We start from the raw sequence: 20829 nt of genomic DNA, 5'->3' as shown, positions 1-20829 counted from the left end.
CTGTGTTTTCAGTTACTGTTGATTGTCGAAATAAATTTAAATAGACTGTTCAAATACTACAGTTTGTTCTGCATATCTTTAAAAGCTTGTAAAAAATGTGAAATCCACTTAATTTACTAGGCTTCTTTTGTAATTTATTCAGAAGTGTATATATTTCATAGGGCTAGTGTTATTTGTTGAATTAAATTAATATTTATTTGGTATAATTGAAGTAAAAGATGATACATTTTGAAACGTGTTCAAGTACTCGGCATTTTACCTTACACGAGTTACAGTTTGCGTTTGATAGACGGCAGGTGTGCTCATGGGGAATAAAGCGGGAAAAGTAGCGTGCGAAGTTCTAGGGTTTTTTGTCAGACCGCGCGCGTATCGAGCTGCGAATTGGACTTTACCGCCGACATTATAGATAGAAAATGAATCCGATTGGGTAGCGTGGCACGAAGGCCACATCCGGCAGCAGCACTGCAGTATTGGTCGATCCCGCTTCGAGCAATAGCGAAGTTGGTCGAATTTCCTATATATTATTGATAAATAGCTCGCGTTGCTTGTGTGACTTTTAACTAAAATCGACGTCGGTGTTCGTGTTCAAAAGAGGGAAAGTCTGAAACCGCCGGGAACCGCGTTCGTACACGACGAATACCGAGAAGTGACGGAAAAACGGTTAAGGAGTCCGGCGCGTTCCTCCTGACGAGAAATCGGCCGAGGGATTATCCGTGCATTGGGTGTGACGGACATTTATATCCGTGCGAGTTGCACGAAAGTCGTGCCGTGTTGCGTAGTGCTCCGTGAACGCTCGATTATTCGTGGATCTTGCGGGTGTATGTGCGAGATTATGTCGAGCGCCACCGAACCGAGGTGAGCGTTATAGGAGGGGAAACTGCCTAAAAGAAGCTGCCTTCGAATCTGTTTTTTGCTCCGCCATTGTACGCCACACGAAGAGTGCCGCGAAGGAAGCCGCTTGCCTCGTTCTATCTGTGTTCTCGTTCGCGACTGCTTCTTTTTTTCTTCCCGAACCGATCGTTGTTCAAGCGTGTAAACGGCGCCTACGTTCGCGTTAACGCACAGTCTCGTGGTTACGCTATTCACCAGACGAAACACGTTAGTGTCCTATCTCTCTCTGTGCGCCTTCCTCTTTTGCTTCCTCCGTCTCTCTCGCGCTCGCATCTTTCTCGGTTTTCTTCGCCTCCTCTGTCTTTTTCCCTTCCTCTCTGTGCTACTCTCTCGATGCTCTCTCGGCATCTCTGCGGAAGTCGCGTGTGTGAAGGTTTTTCGCGTACGTGGACATCGCCGACAACGCGAAGTGATTCGTATAACGACAGTGTTGGGCACAATGTAATCCGTGATTTTGATTCCTATGCAGTCAGTAAACACGATCAATGATTAATTAACATAATTGCTCATCGTGATTAATGATTAACGAATAATCAGACACGATTAAACTTTGAAAGATTACAGGTTAACGATTTGTGATTGCAGATTGCAAACGTAGTGGACGGTTCTCGATTAATGTGACCATTGTGGGTGATTATTAGGAAAACTAAACGCAAAACTAATCACTGCCCAACTCTGGTATACGGAGTGCCATTACCGGGGATACAAATCTTGCGCGTCATTATGCAATAGACGTACAGCTGACGAGAGAGGACTACCTCCTCCGTCGAGGACGAGGACGGCGGTGGTGTTTGTGGCGGAATGTTTTTATCTTTGTTTTCCAATCCCGTACCACGACGAGGAAACGCTGCCGCCGCCGCCGCCGCTCATTTGGTTTTCTATATTTCGCGACACGAGTAATCACGTGGGAATGCGTCAAGCGATGCTAGTGTACCTGTTATTAATCTCCACAACATGTACACTCGGTAGCGATACAGTCAGACCTCCGGTAAGTTTAAGTCAGTGTAACAAACATTTCAAGTTATATAGAGATTTCTTATTATAAAAATTTATGATTTATAGAGTTTCAGTAAACCACTTAGAAGATTGTTAAGATTACTCATAATATCAGTACTCTTTTCATTGCAGACATATAAGTTTAAAGTGGGGAGATTACGATTTTCGTGGAATCGCGATTTTAATCGCGTTTTTATCTAACTTACTTTATCAGAAAAACAATGCTGCAAATCGCACATCTCTATCATGTTTAGTTTAGAAGTTATATTTATTTAAAGTTTGATAACATTTATTTGACAGAGGGACAATGACCCTTCTTCTTGGAGATTTTAGCCTTTGACTGTGAAGCTTGTTTACATTCTGTAATACGTCATTATAACATACACAAATCTCTCATTGTTTGAAACATAATTTTATAATACCTCTCATCGCATTGACCATGATTTGGAGCTATGTCTCCTAAACCTCCAAAGAACAATCATACCCACCCAGTGAATCTACATGAATAAGTTTCAAAGCATTTTACAGTGCTTTTATTTAATATAATTTATCAGATATGTAATACTCCAAACTGTAATTCTTTATCATGTTTAGTTTATAAATTATATTTATTATAAATATGATGTTATCAAATTTTAAATGGATATAACTTCTATACTAAACGTGTTAAATAAAAACACTGTCAGATTGCAGCGCCACAGAAATTGTAATCATGCCTTTAAAGTCGTTTCAACTGCACAAAGATGGTTATTAGTAATGAATGGTGATTACAGTGACTTATTGTAATTAATGCTTTTGGCAATCTGCTTTTTTTTCTGATTTGAATTGTCAAATAATTTTGAGTCTTTGTTAAAAAAGAATGAGTGGTACAATTTTTTAAGCAGTCTTCAAGGTTTTCAAACAAATACAGTACTGATACTGATAAACTAAATCTGTAATTTTGCTTTGTGTTAATGTTATAATGTTATAATTTCCAAAATAAATGATATAATCAATTTTTACTAAAGTAGAGAATTTATAGCAACATAGAAACTAAATACCTATTACAAAATCCTACAAAATTTAATATAAAGGCAATACAATGTAAAGAAAATTGAAACACATTAGTTGATTGATCTTTGAATCATCAGAATTTGTTGAATTGCTAGAATATACATAAAAAATTGATAAATTGAATTCCAAATGGTAGAGTTTTGTTTATAATTTAAATTCCTCAAGAATTTATGAAAGAAATTAAATATAATTTTAATTTACATAGGTTTGAATTCTAGAGGTCCGACTGTATCTATTGTAATTATGTGTAAAATACTATATAGCAGTTATTAATGCAAATTGTACACCTTTGAATCAGTGTCGGATTAAGATTTTGTAGATTTCTGGGCTATAGGTACCATGAGGCCTCCGATATTTTCTAATATATTCTTCAAGATTAATAATTAAATGAAAAGTCAAGCATTTGCTTTATGTAATTTCTGGGAAACACATTTCTTCAAAATATTGGCAATACTGAGATCTTGAAAATATCGTTTCTATTTGCCATAAGGGGAAGGCTGCTTAATCAATCTTGCACTATTATCAATCTGTGTGCATTCTTTAGATACTTTATCTTAGAAAACCTTCTTCATCCAATTACATTAGTTATCATTAAACACAAGTACATAGTGCTAGTTCAATATTCGGAAATGAAGAATTTGAGCCATTATTTACAATAAGGGTATGGATATCAGAAGTAATGTTTCAGACTTGTGCCTGAATTCATCAAATTACCTTAAATTAATTTCTGCAGGCCATTTTGCTGGCAGAAACCTCTGGACAGTAGTTCTTACAGTCTTTGCCTTAATTTGGCTCTGTTTCGAATGTTTTTCTTTCATATCTTCTTTTTTTCTTTACATCACTTTTTTTCATATTGTCCACACATCTTAGCTTTCTCAGACAAAATGTCTTCTAAACTGTCATTTATATTTGTATTTTTGTTCCTATATATCCGAATATGTAAATAACATATTATTATTGTTTGTTAACAGTTGCATACTGCTTTGGGTTAGTCTTCGTTTGAAGTTCAGTGCTCGAAAATAGTGATCTAGTGCTGGAGCATATATCTTCGTGAGAAGAAGCGATCTCTTGCCATATCAATGTTCTTCTTTTGTTATCTTGCTTGCTTTGATGTTACTCCAACGGAAAAGATTGTCCTGAATACTCTGCAATTTTAAATATGCTTCCTATCTACATGCAAAAAGAATAAGGTGAGCAAAACAGCAATTATTCAGTTAAAATATTATTTAGTACTGTGTGTATTACTAAGTAATTCATTATTTATCTAAATTGTTTTCATTAAGTATTTATATTGTTTTATTAGTAATATTTATTTACCTACATATTTATCATTTTATTATTTTGTCCAACGATTATTAGAACATTTTATTAGTTATTTATTCTAAACAGTTTAAATAACTTTCAATTTCTACATTTATAATTAATTTTTAGTATAAAAATGAATGTTTCATATATACATATATTATATTAGCAAAACATTTTATTTAAAATCATTTTATTTCACTTTTATTATATTTAATGTTAATTTATTTTTATATTACTCTTACATAAAATTCTTTATTTACTTGTAATGTAAAACAATGTAAGAATAGAATGAAATTAATTTTATCAACAGTTAGTATAATCTAGGAAGGAATCTAATCTTAGTTATTTTGTATCGAAACCTTTATGATACTAAAATCTTTACAATCAAGAATTAATTTATGTTTATCGGATGATTATGTTTCCAAAGTTTGTTACAAGAATTTTAGAGTTGTAATCGTGTTTCCAGTATAAAATGCTCCGATTACTCCCTTAAAGTGTATAAATACTTCCATTATTATTTAAAGATTTATTCTTATTTTATAATTTATTTACAGGTTAATTAATGTCACCGGTTGGCTCCAAGCATACAAATGAAGAAACTAAACATTATGGATATGGAAAACACTGTCGAAACAACATAATATTTAACAAGGAATGAATAGAAAATAAGGAAAATAATACAAAGAAAGAAGAAAATCGTAAAAGGGAATCTTATTTGGGGGATAAGAATAGATACTAAAGGCGCAGGACAATAAACTAGTAATGGATGAATGGGAGTGAGTACAGTGCACGTGAAGTGCAGGTGTGGGTGCGTACGCACGTGGGAGCCTCTGGATGTCGAGGCCGCAGCACTGGCAGTGTCAGTGGCAGTGATGGCCCCTGCTCTGACGGAAGGCGGTCCTCAAAAGCCTGAAAATTTGCTCCCTTCCCTTCCAGCTGGTGGGTTCCTTTCCCCAGAGCAGGCTGCAGAAGTGTGTCAGAATCGTGAAATTCTGGCAAAATTTGTTGTCTCTGAAAACGTTCAACCATCAAAGATTGACGAACAGTGTTTACATGGTATATCCAAGGATCTCATTCGTGATGTCATCAACTCGAAATATGCCAATGATCTTGATAGTTTGTCTACATTTACGCACGGATCTGACCTGATTACAAAAAAGGGATTAATTAAACAAGACTGCGAACAAGCAGACATTCTGGGCAGTCCAGAAAAAAAGTTGACTGATATTATAATGAACGACCCATCTATGGGTGATCAAGCGGACAATATGGGTTTCTTAAAATCAAGCGCAGACTTGCCTTTGGTGGGCTCAGAAACTGCAGGAGACAATAAAAATCTGGATGTGGATCAGATAATGGCCTTCGGTACCGATATAACTACAGACAGTGAGCAGTGCAACATGGGCAATGTCGGCGATATTGGACAGAACGTCGAAGATATTTTGCAAGTTATTAAATCTATCGAAGGGGTGGAAAATGCAGAAAATATATCTGCAGGTAATAGTGAACCGGTGCAAGGCACTGTGGATGGAGTGGAGATGTTTTCTATGCCCGAGGAAGGATTTGCTTCCTTTGATCGGGATTTACTTAACGATGTTGATGTTATGAGTATCTGCAACAATATGAATATTGCTGACACAGTGGACCAACAAAAAACCAACAACTTAAAGTTGCAACAAGATACTGTTGCGCAGAAACAGTTTGAGAATGAAAGGAGATGTGCATTTCTACTAAGAAGACTGAGGAAGCTTCAAGCAAGATTAATAGGGAGGCATGTCGCAGAAGAAAATACAGGAGTTCTCGAACTTGCCCATCACGGAGTGAAGAAATATCTTTTTCAAGAATTGGTTAATATCAGTTCTAAGTCTAACGTTAGAAACTTTCCTGAGATTAGTAGTAGTTTGAATTCGTTTTTGCAAAAAATTGAAAAGATGTGTGTTGCTCAGAGCAATAGTGTGAATCGTCAGCGATTATGTTGCCGATATTTTGGTGGTGGATCACGTGACAGTTTGGGTAGTACTTCTGGCAATAATGGCAATCGTCAGCCAGTGTTCGGTACCCCTCAAGTTAAAGTTAAAGGTGACGAAGTAGAGAGTGTGGCCGGACCTCTAGCTACGCAACTGCATATCGTGGAATCTAATCTTGACTCTGATTGTACTGCGTCTAGTAGTGGTGGAGAAAGTTGTGATGAAATGCAGACATTTAATAATCCTCATCAGCAACATTTATCAATGTGAGTTTTAATTCTTTTTTATAATAAGGAATCCGTTTTTGTTTATAATTGAATTATGGTGTATAATATCTAACACAGGCATGTTAAACTCCTTTCAACTCTACAGCTAATTTGTACTTTGCTGCCAATGTGCGAGTAGATTTACAATTATCTTATAAAAGTCAAAGATATTTTAGAAACCGTTTTTAGTCATACTACCATCAGTTATTATACAGCCTTATCACAAGCAAACATATCTAGAAGTGAAAAACAAATAGTAATTCCTCTTGGTGATTGACTCAATGTTTGCTTTTGTTAATCTCTTTCATTTCATAAAAATTGTGGTCTATGCAAGATGTGCTGTACAATATGTGTGTTTGTAACTTATTTATGAAACAGTATGGGGATATTTAGAAAGAAATTGTTTTCTTAAATAATATTATTTCTGGTTTTCGAACCATTTAACATTGATATTTAAATGTTTTGTTGTCCTTCATTATAGAAGGCTGTGTACATAAATATGTATTCCAAAACGTAGATGGTATTTCTCATAGGAAACAAAGATGTTTTGAGGAAAATGTAATAAAAACGTTAAGTGGTCTATAAAATTGAATACATCGCGTTTGACATGCTTGATCTAGTAGATGATCCATAAAACTATTCTATTTATTCTTTATTTCAAGTAACATGGAAATATGTATTGTGCTTATACCCATTTTGATAATATGTATAGATGTGCTAACAAAATAATTTAGAAAACTATAGGTATTGTTTACCTTTCTAAACAATTTTCATTATACACATGCTTTCACAATACCACTTGTTATTACATGTGCTTTCTGCTGTGTTTAATAAGACACTCTTATTTTATATAACTATTTTAACTCAATAGACACATAAAGAAGATGGAAACCGAATAATATTCTGAGCCGGTTTCAAATCATTTTAGTTAAATAATGTTCTCTGTTTAAGAATAGAATAGAATGTTTACATTTTAAATACAGTATGCTGTTTCTCTACTGTTTGTCCAAACGTTTAATGAAAGTAGTTATTATATTTAATAGAAATGAAATGAAATCAATATTTTTTTTAAGCAATATAGAAGCAATGTGATTCACTTTCTCAATGCTTCAACCTGATGATGTGTAGGCCCTCTTCAGGAGAACAAGATATACGAAATAATTGAAAATCAGAAACAGGATGGAAGAAAAACACATTTGTCTAAAAATTAAATTGAACGTGATGACGGTAGAATGCACAATGAAATTAATCAATTTGCCTATAGTAACATTGCCATTATTTTAGAAACATGTACTCGTTTAATCATCATAAAATAATGATATGTTTGGCCTGAAAGTTTAATATATAAACATGTGAGGCACGTTTTCCATTATTCGATCAAGCCGATATTTTAAAAGAATTATATTTTTAAGCATTAGAATCATTTTAGAGATAAGACTAAATTAAATTAAGAACAAATATTTGCTACACTATTTAGTACAGCGCTGTACTCGCATTATGGGGTTTTTTATATTCAACTTCAAGAACTTTGGAGTGCGGTTTCTCATTATTTAATTGAAATCAATTTTTGTAGGGATTACGTTTTCATGATTTTGGATCATTCTAAAGAGTGAGAAATGTTTAGGTACAAAAATGATGTATGTAACACGTTCAGTGTTAAATTTCTTTTGTTTTATTTCTCGTTCACGTCGCATGATACTCTCCAGACAACTGAAAGCATTCACTCACGATGCGTGAGCTGAAGTCCAAACAAAGACAGAAGGTGATATACGTAAAGTGAGAGAATACTGTGATGATGAAAAATACGGGTAGAAAATGGTGGAAAATTTAATGAGAACAGTTATAACATTTTGTAATACTTGTAAAGAAAACCCTCATCTTTGTTTAACATTAAACCTACCACGACCTGTCAAATTGCCGTTTTCAAATGTTTATGTAGAGTTCTTATATACAATATATCAGTTATAAACAATTGTTTGATGTATTATTCAATTCAGTATCACGTGAAATATCTGTGCATTCAATTGAAAAGTGTATTTAAAACGAGTCATTCGACTAATTCCAATGGAAATAGATACAAATGAAATGCCGATAGATTTAGTGTTAAATTGTTTTAATGAATTACGATAAGTTTTAATAAAATATTGTATTCTTTACTTAGTATTTTAAATTCAACAAGGACTGATTTCGCCTAAACGAAATGTTATTAAATGATCTCTACTGTGTAATATAAATGGAAAGTCTAGTATTGGTAATCTGTGTTAGGTAATTTCTATATATGAAAAATTGGTATTGAATTTAATCCTTTGGATGCCACTGATTGGCTCATGGCATTCAAAGGGTTAAAAATATGTATGTAATGTTATAAGATAAAAGTTTCTTTTAAAATATCAAGAAACGATTAATCAGTAATCATATTTAAATATTAACCCTTTGGATGCCACGAGTCGATCTTCGTATATGAACCGAGGGCCGATAGATCGACCCCTGGCATCCAAAGGATTAAAAAAAAATTTGTTAGGCGTGTGAGAAGACACTGACATAAAAATCAGCTTCTACTACAAGAATTTACTTAAACATGTTGATTGGTCATTAATAGAGTTTGTTTATTCTTCATTATGTTTAGTGAACATACAAGACGTATAAATCATCATTCTTATCTTCTTTTTTCTAAATTCATACAATTTTTAAGATAATAGTTTTGACTATTAAGAGCAAGAAAATTTAATACAGTCTAAACTAGTACTGAGAAAGTTCTGCAAGAGGGTAAAGAAGGTATCATTATTAAACTAGAATATTGAGAAAGTGAATAATGTTGTTGTAATACTAACAAAATCATTTACAATTTAATATAATTTAAACAAAAATACTTGACGGTAATATTCAAAGTAAAATTCACAATATAGTTTGAAAGATAATTTAATATTTATGAATATAAGAATGAAATTGTTCTTGAAAAAAGATTTAAAGTATTCTGCACTTAGTATATTTTTGTTAACATTACTTGTAGATCAAAAAGAGCAGCATGGAGGTATGCTCAGGATCGTGCAGGTGTAGCAGCAAGATGGACATGGTTACAAGCACAAATATCAGACTTGGAATATAGAATTAGACAGCATAATGAATGGCAACAGCGTATTAGGAAAAACAAGGGATTAGTGATACTTGATAATTCAGAAACAGTAAATGGGTATAGTGGCGTTTTACCAGGTTCTACAGGACGTTATAATTCACCGGAAGGTGAATTACCAGCTAGTAGAACACGGCCATTTGCGTGGAGTTATTATAGAAAGCGAAAACTGTTACAAGTAGACAGGTTACACGAAGTTTCGAAACGTGCAGCAAAAGCATCAACGGTAAGATGCAATTGTGATAACACATTACCCCCGTGCGCTTTATGCACTGGAAGATTGGACCCAATGCAACCGCAAGAACCAATCGAACAGATGTCTGTACAAGAACGAGTTGCACTTGTCGATCCTAGTTATCATCCTGTTTTATCATTTCCTGATGGTAAATAAAGTATTATTTATCTCCCATATGCCGTAATAAATAGATCGATCTTTTTATTCTTTGTGTAACTATACGAAAGGAATATTTAAATTTGTTACAAGATATACAAATCTTAGGCGACATGTATAATTTGTTTAAATATTTTTGTTACCTAGAAATTGTACAAGGGACTCACCTTGAATCTATCATGAAGTCAGTGGAGTGGCAGCAAAAAATGTTGAGAGGAAATTTACGAATTACACGGCTGAAGGATAAAGACAGTAATGAGAGAAGGAATAAAAAACTTCCAGGGCATAGAGCAAAATATGCAGCTCGGTTAAAAAAGTCGTCTTCGACTATTCTTACAGCGAGTATGTATTGTATAATATTCTGAAGTTGTGTATTTATTTATGTATTTAATTCTATAATTCAGTCTGTAATTTTTATTGAATAACTAATGAATCAAAAGTTGTTTATCTTTCATTCAATTCTTTGTATCTAGATGAGAATTCCTTTTACAATTAACTTCGTTTTTGCAGGAATTAAGAGAAAAATGTTGAAGGGAAAACGAAACAGGCTTGGTCATGATAGAAGCGTACACGGTATAAGCAGAAAGAGGGTGCAAAAATTGCCAACTGAAGATGATGACGATATTAGTGCACTTTCCAGCTCTAGTAAACATTCGTCTCCAGTGCCTTCTCCATTGCATCATACTGCTGTTTCGTCAGAGAAAAATACTGTTAAGGAAAAAAGTTCCACTTCCCATGGGTTGGTATCATTGACTAATTTCATGAAAAAGATTTAATTTCAAATTAATTTTGTTGGAATATAATTTTTTATTTCAGACGCCTCAGGCAAAATTCATACGATATCGATAATATTGTTATACCATATAGTGTAGCCGCTTCAACTAGGCTTGAAAAATTACAATACAAAGAAATATTAACACCAAAGTAAGTAATAGTTTATTGAATTTTTGTATTCTATGTTTAAAATACGTAATGCATTTATGTTACAATATATCTTTTTTTTTTTTTTGTTTAAATAAAGGTGGAGGTTGTGCGATGAACCATTAAAAGTGGATATTAAAAATGGTGTTATGCACAGGCCTAGTCAAGACAGTGATGTAAGTGTTTACTTCATACATATCAAATGAGTCAATTTCTTACGAAATATCTTTACAAAATTAATAAATAAAATTTTACCTACCAAAATTAGTTATTAGTAATTGATAATTAGCTTATCCGAACGCAGTGTGTAATTATGTTGTAAGATTTAAAACATATTCTTCAATGGAAACATGTAGTTTAAAAAAAATGCGTTTCGTCCTAGATTTTCAGAGAATTCTTCACTAAGTCGTTCCTTATACACAAGTTGTGCTTATCCGTAATTTGAGTCATTTGGATAATCAAATTTTTTGAGAAACAAGTACTACTATCGATTTGAAAGTTCTTCAGTAACACGAGACTTTATATATGATACTTTTGGGAAAATTACTCGTTTCGATTGAAGAACACCTTTTAAATCTTCTTAAGAAACGATTATGTGTCGTCATTTAAGAAAATAAATTGTTATTTAAAAAATATCTTTCTTTGTTTTACAGTTCGAAGATATGTCGGATGAAACTATTGCTTTGAGGCACGAACGGAGTGAGCGAGAGGAAAACAAGCGTTTTATGACGTACGTGAACATGCCACATCAGTCACGTATTCGTCATAACCGCAGAACGGATAGTCGTGCGGATAGTGGTGCAAATACACCAGGTGAATACAATTTTTAATATAATAAATTACTTATCATTTTTAAGTAAAACCACATGACGACTTTATAGGTAAAATTGGAGTTTGCCGATATGCTTGTCTCGTTTCGTCTTTTGAATATTTTCCAAAGAAGGAGAAGGAGTTTGCCGATATGCTTGTCTCGTTTCGTCTTTTGAATATTTTCCAAAGAAGGAGAAGGAGTTTGCCGATATGCTTGTCTCGTTTCGTTTTTTGAATATTTTCCAAAGAAGGAAACGAGACAAACATACCGGCAAACTTCAGGTTTATTGGAAGTCTAGGGTTGTAACCTTTAACGATATTTGAACGTATGTCAAAGGATTTTTTTAAATCTTTACAATTGTCAATTTTATAACTATTTGAAGTCGAGTGCTGCCGTTTCGTCAATAAAAATATAACTATCGATTTAGTAAACGAATGAAAATGAGATTTTAAAAGGTTACAGTAAGGACATGAGTAGCAAATGAAAATTATTTCAGTTAAAGAAAATCATGTTTTTGCTATTGTTTTAAACAAATGCAATCTTTTAATGGATACCATCATTTAAAAAAATTCTGAGACATTAAGATATAGTTCTATTTGCTTTCTTTATAATCAGTCTTTCAAAAAGATGGACATCTTAAATTTTGATCTATAAAAATTAAATTAAGTAAAGCCAATTGGAGCATGCCTGCACGGCGTGCGACAGACTCGATCGAAACAGAAACTGATCAAAGCTGTTTGTTATTTTGTTTTTTTAGATCCTATGTCTCCGCATGCCAGTGATTTTGGTGGAGATATTATGTCGCCAATTACCTCACCTCCTGCGACTCCTTCGCATATTCAAGACTCGGACCACCAACCAAATTTGGACACACATCGATCACATACATCTGCTTTACAAAATGCTTTGCGACGTCGTACCACACCTACGTTAAGAATAGGGAAGGACGACACTAGTACTTCGGTAAATGAAGATGAAAATGAGGTATTATTTCTCTTTATGTAACATAAATATTATCACTATATTAAAGTAAGGTTCTGGTTTGCTAGGTGATAAAATGAGTCATCTTCAGGAACGTGCATTTTGAGAATAAATTATTATACGACATTCGAATTTCACATTATGATTTATTAATGTTTAAACTATTAATATGTGCAACTAAAATTTAAAAAACTAAATAATATTTAATTGTAGAATGTACCAAGTGGTAACATCTAAGAAAAGATAGATGTAATAGAAAACAAAGAGAATACTCTTAAATGTTGATTTTTCATTTAAACAAATCAGAACCTTGCTTTAATGCGTACAATAATTTGTATAAATATCAAAAGTTATGATATTCTAAATGAACCACTAACGCTTTTAATTAGATTTTGCCATACGAACCAAGAGTATTTCCATTGTCTGAAGAAGTTTATGACAAAATGCTGGAAGTGATGCCAGATGGGCATTGGCAAGCTTCGTCAGCGTCTCTTTGTTCCCGCGAAGAAGAAAAAGCAGATGATGTACGTACACTGTACTTATATTAAATGCTTCACTATTAATTACCTAAGTCAGAACTTCTTATTACAACCAAATGTGTGCTCGTACTGATTATTAATATAAACTTTGAGCCAACTTTCATGGCTCCTCGAGGCTGTCTCTGGTAAGCAGTGCCATCTGATGCTTCCTATTCTAAGATGATTCATTTTATTTTATTGCATATTTCAGAGTTTAGCAACATTTAAAAGAGATCGCATTACGTTTACGTAATTTTATATTTTTATAAGCATTAGAATCATTTAATGAATTAGTCCGCTGTTTGTTTTCTTCGGCTGTTATAAGCTTGTAATGTATACATATATGCAGAATATTTGTCGGGAAAAATAGTTTTTTTTTTTTACATAACTATTTAGGTAGACGATAATATTTCGTTTCTAGGATGGGGAAGTGGATTCTCCAGAGTCAGACTCGACGGAATCGGTTTGTTGTGACATAGAAGGCGAGGATCCCAATGATCCTGAATGGACAGTAGCTGACGATAGGGATACTGAAAAGGAACGAATACGTCCGACGGCTAAGAGATAGGATAAAACCTTTAATAAGTACAGTATGTCTACATCGTCGTTACTATATGCAGAAGCTACCTGTCAATTGTTATATATACCTGTCGGTCATGTAACATGCACCTTAAGTTAATGGTATTACGAATCTGTAAAGTGTATTATAAATATAAATTTTATAACTTCATTCTGCTTAAATCAATGGAAAACCTTAATAATTGCTTTTAATATTGCTATTTCGGCCAAAGCATTAGAATTGTATGGATATTTAGAATAAGGATATTGTTATGTTTTTCTTTCACTGTTATAAATAATAATGGGACATAGTCCGTAAAAAATTAGAATCTCGTATGAACAGAATTAGACAATTTTATGAGAAAGTAAAAGCTGTATTTATATTATAATGAAATTCTTACGTTGAATAAAAGTGCCAACCGAAACATTTTGTAGCATCAACTTTCGACGTTGCATATTTTTTCTAGTTGCGACAAGTAATGTTCATTGTAAAGTAATTAAAAGCACGCGACTAGACTCAAATTATTACAAACACTTATAATTTATTGTATTTGTCCCTGTACTGTGTACGCTACTATATTTCTATATTTGACTTCTTTTATATCGTTTATTATGATTTCTTTAAATGATTTCATAATTATCGCATCTCATATAACAGTCAAAAACAGTTACTTTACAGAATTTGTACATAGCTACATAGAATTTGTATATTCGCTTTATTTTTTTCACATTATATGTGCAGGTAAGAACATTGAGTTATAAAGGTATCATATATAATTAGGTCATTTTAGTTTTTACAGTCAAGTAAAATATTAAAAATGGATTCAATATAAAACTCTGTTGTTAAAAAAATGATTACATCCTGTATTTTGACTGTTATGTTCTTACTATTTATAATTTATAAAACATGACGTCACGTTGAAGTAACAAGTTCATTGTTTAAAATCTTATGTCACTGTGATTTCGCGATTTTTTAATAATCTGTGATATTACATGTAATTTCTTTCTTATTACATTACTTTATATTTAGTCAAGCATACAAATATATAAAAGTCGTGTGCTTAGATTTTGTACATCACATTTTGAATAAAAATAAATAGGCATCAATAGATCATGTTTTTTCTTCATATTATTTTAGTACTCATTTTTAGCATTTTACGAAATCAGTTAAAGTTCGCATCAATGAAGTTCGACGCAAGATAAATGAAAAAACTGTGGATTAATTAAATAAATATAATTTAATGCTTATAAAAATTACATTATATGGACAAGTTTATATGCATGCATGCAAAATCTATATAAAATCGAAGTAAAAAATAGAGTATTATATGAAAAATATAAAAATATATTAAGTATTTATTATGCATTACCGAAAGAAATATATTGCGTATCTAAATTATCCAAATTTATTATTACCGCAGTATGAGTAGAACTAAAACGTGGAACTGATATCAATCTAACTATTTGATTTTCATCACCTGAAAATTAAGTTACCAATTAAACTGTGTATTACGAAATAATAAAAAATATTAAATTAATAATTGTCAACAAATACACAAACCTTTCCACAATTTTGTTTCAAATTTATCCATGTTACCGACAAAATATATATCTGGACATTCTTTCATAATAAATAAATCATTTTCGTGATATGGACAAGCTAACAATGTGTCTGGAGCAGTTGGGCATATATGTCTCCATAGTAGAGTTTTCTCTAACCATTCGATAGGTGAAATATTAGTTTCACCCGTTGCTTTGATGATATCATCGATCGGCTGACCGCTAGTACCGATTACGATTCGTTCCTCGACTTTACCAATCCATGGATTTGCAGTACTTTTAAAATTTTTAAGTCTATAAGGCAGAAATAGAAGAAGCTTGTACAATGACAAACATAAGTGAACCGTAGAGAACAGTTCTTAAAATAAAATTAAAATACATAATAAAAATAAAATATTTAAATTGAGCATTGTTTATCTATATATTAGAACATATCGGCTATTTTGGAGAATTGATATGTACAGAAAATAATACCTAGATGATTTAGGTAATAAGCATGGATGCAATGGCCTTTGAGGTAGCATAGCATTGGTAGGATCATATTCGCCTGGCATTAAAGTGACGGAGCAAGACTTTGCTAAATTACTTAAAAATGTATCTGCACTCCTAGTCACTTCTCCTATTTCTTTAGCTAGTGTATCTGCTGCTGAGTGTACTGTATCATTACTCTTTATAGTATTACCTAATAATAGGAAATAATTAATTAATGGCTTCAACCAACTGCAGAGTATTACAATTAATTTACCTGCTACAACAAGACGAATAATAGAAGTGCTATTGTTTTGTTCTTCTGAATTACCAACCATTCCACACAACCATTCAACAAAAAGGCATGTTCCTAAGTTTTGAAGACTTTTGGACAAATCTAATCCAGATACAATTACTAATTTTTTCATAGATGAATTTTTTGGTAAAGATTTTTTTGGTGCACAGCCAGGAAAGCACCAATCTTTAACCTGAGTATAATGTATTATTATTGTTATTCACAGTTTACAAAATGAAAGTACAATTTTGTTCATTTAAACAATAATTACCGTAAATGTTCCATCATTATTCTCATTGCCTAATATGGCACAGACCACTCCAGTAACAATATTTTTTAAATCAACCTCTTCACCTACTAACTTAATACGTAACATTTCATCCTCCAAAAATGGCTGATCCTTTTCAGAACAGTAATTTGTTCTACAACTGGGAACAGAAAGCTGATGTTCTTCACTCAGTTCACGTAAGATTGATGGCTTCCATTGCTGGTGTTTATAAAGAGTACCAATTATTATGCATTGCTGACCATCTAATTTTTCTAAGTCAGCTAATTTTACTATGGGAACATTTCCTACACAAATAAAATTCTGCTTAAATAATAATGAATCAGTGATATGTAATTGTATAAATCAACACAGTTAACATTACTCATAAATCTATCAGTAATACCTGTCAGAAACATCAAATTTCTTTCTATTTATAAGAGTAACTCTTTTGTAATTGGATTTACATATTATGGAATGATTTAAGTTCAAGATTTGGCTGTACTTTTAAAATTAGTAAGTTTCTGAGACATTAACTCTGTTTATTTATATGCTCAAATAATGTTAAGGAAAGTATTGTTTCATTCATAAAGTAATTTCTATATTACTAACAACATCCTTCAAATATTCATTTAAATAAATATGTGTTGAAAAATAAAAATGTATACCCCATTTAGCCTGAACTTGCGGAATCAGAACGTCTCTCAATTCAGCAAGCCTGATAGCGTATATGTGTGCAAATTGTTTCGAATAATCTCTTTTTGTGTTCACAAATTTCTTCGAAAGATCTTTATATTCACCCTGTTTCCTTTCAAATATTTGTGGTTTCTCATTTTGTGGTTTCGTTAATAACTCGTTGGATTCTTCGTTAGTTTTATGAACCATTTTGATGTCAAATTATGTATATAAATTTTGAGAAAATACTTCACGTTTGGTTAGTCACGAATTATTCGACACTTTTCTATAATTTGCCGCCAATTTTGTATGAAATCAGTATGACATATATTGCTTCGTCATAGAGTAATTTTACAGAGACGAAATTCTCTATTATTCTCGGAATCTTTCATGTTCGCTGTGCAGGAGAAACCTGGCGCTGCCAACGGAAACTAGGAGAACTACTAGATACTTTTTCCCGTTTTTTGGTTTCGTTGTAGTACAACGCCATCTACGGCAAAATACCCAAGTTTGTTGAGAAATAGTTTCCCTTCTCACCGCGAGATGGTGCCGCCAATTTGTTTGTTTGTTTGTTTATTAAATTAAGTGCGTACATTCGAAGAAGTACTTTGCACTACTATGTGCTGCTCTCTTTATACATTTCCTCTTCTAAACTTTGTACATTAATATTTCTTAATCTCTATTCTTATTGGCTTCTTTTATAATTATTATCGCAATAAGGAATAACATACGCCATAACAAACAAACAAACAAATTGGTGGCACCATCTCGCGGTGAGAAGGAAAACTATTTCTCGACAAACTTGGGGATTTTGCCGTAGATGGCGTTGCATAAGTTGTCCAAATTAGTTCAGGTGTTTCGCTGCTAGATGGCAATAACGTTCATTTTTTTTGTTTTTTATTTTTTTGAATATCATTTGTTACCCCATTGTAACACGTACGATGCATTTTTAAATATACAGTAAAATGCAATTGTATTTTCCACTTAAATGGAATCAAATGTTTTTACATGAAACAATCAAAGCATTGCAAAGGTTTTTTTTACACAAGGCTTTAGGATTTCGCTTTTTTATCAACAAAATACTTTCGTCGGCGCACACATTTAAATTTAATATTACAGTTTAAAGTAAAGAAAAGATATTAAACAAAGATCGGGTAGAATTAGAATAAGAAAATCAGACGGTCGTGTACAATTAGCAACAGTTTTGTTTTTATTATAAGGTGTTTGCATTTCATTTAACACAATTACAGGTCGTCGTACGATTGCTTGCTGGGCGTATGTATAATTCGATTAAATAGTTATCACATTTACACGTTGCGTTTTTATAAAAATACGTTCCACGGTTAGAAATTGCGGTGGAACTTAGGATTCGACGGGAACACTTGAATAGATGCAAGGACAATGAAACGAAGGTTTAGAAGACCTATTTGGTAACACTCTTGCAACTTGCACTTATAAAATGAGTTAGGAACATTTTAACGAATCATTATTTGACACTGCAGCAGAACAGCTGTACGTTTGTTTGACGATCTTTCAGTATCTCGCTTCGCAAATTATGCGAAGAAGTACTGATTCATTCCTTGACTGGCGATGAGTAAGTACAATATATTTTTGGAGGAAGTGGTAAAATTCTAATTTAGATAAATATTTGAAATTTTTTCTAGATACAAATTTCGAATAACGAGTAAAAGATAAATAACTGTTTATTCGTCTATAGTTAAATAAATATGAGAATTGAAATTATTAAGATAAATACTTCATAATGTTCAACTAAAAATGTTGTTTACATGTCGTGCCTATTGTCGATGCGATTGATCCATTACATGGTCCCTTCAGCGTTAATCAATGCATTTCCAAAATTAATTCCAGTCAAAATCGCCATATCTTTTGGATATTGCAGAAAATCGTTAGAAAACGAAACTTCAGCTTCGTAGAACTTCTATAAAGATGAGTCTGGCAGTCGACATTTTAAGTGACTTTGAGCAGTAAATTAAGTTCGATATGACTTAACACTTATACAGGGTGTCCCAAAAGTCGGGGAGGAGCCAGAAATGGGGGGTAGCTGAGACGATTCTGAACAACAATTTCCTTTGCAAAAATGTCGGATGGGGCTTCGTTAAGGAGATATTAAGCGAAAACCCTGACCAATCAAAGCGCGCGTAGACCGCTGGAGCGGCCGTGGTAGCGAAGGCTACGCGCTAGGCGGCAGCGTCAATGTCCTTCGATGCACGTCGAGTCACTTGTTCGCGTACAAGCGCGGCCGCCAGCGCGTTGCCTTCGCTACCGCGGCCGCTCGAACGGTCTACGCGCGCTCTGATTGGTCGGGGTTTTCTCTTAATATCTCCTTAACGAAGCCCCATCCGACATTTTTGCAAAGGAAATTGTTGTTCAGAATCGTCTCAGCTACCCCCCATTTCCGGCTCCTCCCTGACTTTTGGGACACCCCGTGTATACTTCGAACTCCTGTTCCACTGTAACTTGGGTTTCCACTAAAGTAAAACAAAAATTAATTCTAGATGAATTCATGAAGTTTGGTGAAGTTACAAAAGGAGATGCTACGAAAAATCTTGTATTTGGAACTTTCAACAGTCTCAAGACGAAACTTCATTTACATTTACGACATTTTAAGTGACCATGAGCAGTCGATTAAGTTCGATACGACTTTACTTAACACTTATACAGGGCGTTCAAAAAAAAAGCATTTAATATTTATATGGTGTATAGGGCACACTGTACTTGTATAAAAAAGCTTTAGTAAACATTGGTCCAAAGGTCAACCGTTTCTGAGATATAAACATTTTTGTTTGCTAGTATCATGAGAGAGCACTTAACACGGTGTTCGGTCAAAGGTGGATTGGACGTGGTAGACCAGTTGGGTGTCCTCCTCGATCCCCCGATTGAAATCCTCTGGACTTCATTTTATGGGTATATTTAAAAAGCCAAGTGTATTTCACGCCGATAAATGACTTAGAAGAACTACGTAACGGAATCCATTATGCTTGTCAAATAATTCGACAGAAATGTGGGATTTTCGAGAGAGTTCGCGACTCTGTAAGAAGAAGATGCCAAGTGTCTACAGAAATGAGCGGAGGACACGTGGAAAATCTTCTATAAATATCGAAAACCCAGTAATAAGTCAATCATGATACTAGCAAACAAAAATGTTTATATCTCAGAAACGGTTGACCTTTGGACCTATGTTTACTAAAGCTTTTTTACTCAATACAGTGTGCCCTATACACCATATAAATATTGAATGCTTTTTTTTTACCACCCTGTATACTTCGAACATCTATTCCACTGTAACTTGGGTTTCCACTAAAGTACAACAAAAATTAATTCTAGATGAATTCATGAAGTTTGGTGAAGTTACAAAAGGAAATGCTACGAAAAATGTTATACTTGGAACTCTCAACAGTCTCAAAACGAAACTTCAGCTTCGTAGAACTTCTATAAAAATGAGTTTGATAGTCGACATTTCAGTGGGTTTGAGCAGCAAATTAAGCTCTTTATTACGAGCAACACGACTTTTTTCATTCATTAACTTTGTTCGCGTCGCGTGGAACAATTTATTCTACCGTAACTTGGAAAATACTGGTCCACGCGATGTTCAGGAGTTCGAAGACTATTTGTTTCATTGAAATAACTGCTCGAATCATCCCTTGCGTGACGCCGTTTCGCGATCATTTTCCCGCCACGTACAAAGGAACTCTCGCCACGAGATGCAACAAATGGGGCGATAGTTTATCTCGTAAGACATTACGCTGCCAAGTGCTTC

General features: G+C 33.4%; 2 protein-coding genes across 8 annotated transcripts; one reads left to right on the top strand and one right to left on the bottom strand.

Annotated features, from left to right (window-relative positions):
* Positions 1-373: 373 nt before the first annotated feature.
* On the top strand, positions 374-13960 carry LOC128888001 (KAT8 regulatory NSL complex subunit 1). Of its 7 annotated transcripts, none has more exons than XR_008460136.1 (13): positions 374-855; positions 1477-1879; positions 3912-4130; positions 4800-6478; positions 9489-9991; positions 10147-10341; positions 10510-10738; positions 10816-10923; positions 11021-11096; positions 11574-11733; positions 12489-12715; positions 13102-13376; positions 13652-13792. XR_008460136.1 is itself a non-coding variant. In XM_054144559.1 (13 exons), exons 4-13 carry the CDS (start codon positions 5016-5018, stop codon positions 13796-13798), a joined length of 3243 nt encoding a protein of 1080 aa, XP_054000534.1. In that variant the 5' UTR covers positions 382-855; positions 1477-1879; positions 3912-4130; positions 4800-5015; the 3' UTR covers positions 13799-13960. The 7 variants fall into 7 exon arrangements, 6 of the variants coding, with proteins under 6 accessions (XP_054000534.1, XP_054000537.1, XP_054000536.1 ...); XM_054144559.1 differs by having other exon boundaries at positions 382-855; positions 13102-13236; positions 13652-13960; XM_054144562.1 differs by having other exon boundaries at positions 382-1098; positions 13102-13236; positions 13652-13960.
* Positions 13961-14097: 137 nt separating this feature from the next.
* LOC128888038 (DNA polymerase delta subunit 2-like) lies at positions 14098-17377 on the bottom strand. Its single transcript, XM_054144638.1, has 6 exons — positions 17045-17377; positions 16383-16684; positions 16094-16304; positions 15823-16030; positions 15350-15642; positions 14098-15266 (listed from the first exon to the last, which is right to left on the bottom strand). The coding sequence occupies exons 1-6, from the start codon at positions 17259-17261 to the stop codon at positions 15148-15150; spliced, it is 1350 nt and encodes a 449-aa protein (XP_054000613.1). The 5' UTR covers positions 17262-17377; the 3' UTR covers positions 14098-15147.
* Between the last annotated feature and the right edge of the window lie 3452 nt (positions 17378-20829).

Source organism: Hylaeus anthracinus, unplaced genomic scaffold, assembly GCF_026225885.1.
Source record: "Hylaeus anthracinus isolate JK02 unplaced genomic scaffold, UHH_iyHylAnth1.0_haploid 11989, whole genome shotgun sequence".
In the NCBI taxonomy this organism is placed as follows: Eukaryota; Metazoa; Arthropoda; class Insecta; order Hymenoptera; family Colletidae; genus Hylaeus; species Hylaeus anthracinus.
This window is presented reverse-complemented; position numbering and strand designations above follow the sequence as displayed.

Excerpts from the sequence above, each read along its gene's own strand:
- LOC128888001 (XM_054144565.1), top strand. The coding sequence starts at position 5,016 with ATGGGAGTGAGTACAGTGCACGTGAAGTGCAGGTGTGGGTGCGTACGC. Across the intron at positions 10,342-10,509 it reads TTCGACTATTCTTACAGCGA|GAATTAAGAGAAAAATGTTG; the intron begins GTATGTATTGTA and ends TCGTTTTTGCAG. Across the intron at positions 13,237-13,651 it reads AAGAAGAAAAAGCAGATGAT|GATGGGGAAGTGGATTCTCC; the intron begins GTACGTACACTG and ends TTTCGTTTCTAG.
- LOC128888038 (XM_054144638.1), bottom strand. The coding sequence starts at position 17,261 with ATGGTTCATAAAACTAACGAAGAATCCAACGAGTTATTAACGAAACCA. Across the intron at positions 16,305-16,382 it reads ATAATGATGGAACATTTACG|GTTAAAGATTGGTGCTTTCC; the intron begins GTAATTATTGTT and ends CATTATACTCAG. Across the intron at positions 16,031-16,093 it reads TATTCGTCTTGTTGTAGCAG|GTAATACTATAAAGAGTAAT; the intron begins GTAAATTAATTG and ends TCCTATTATTAG.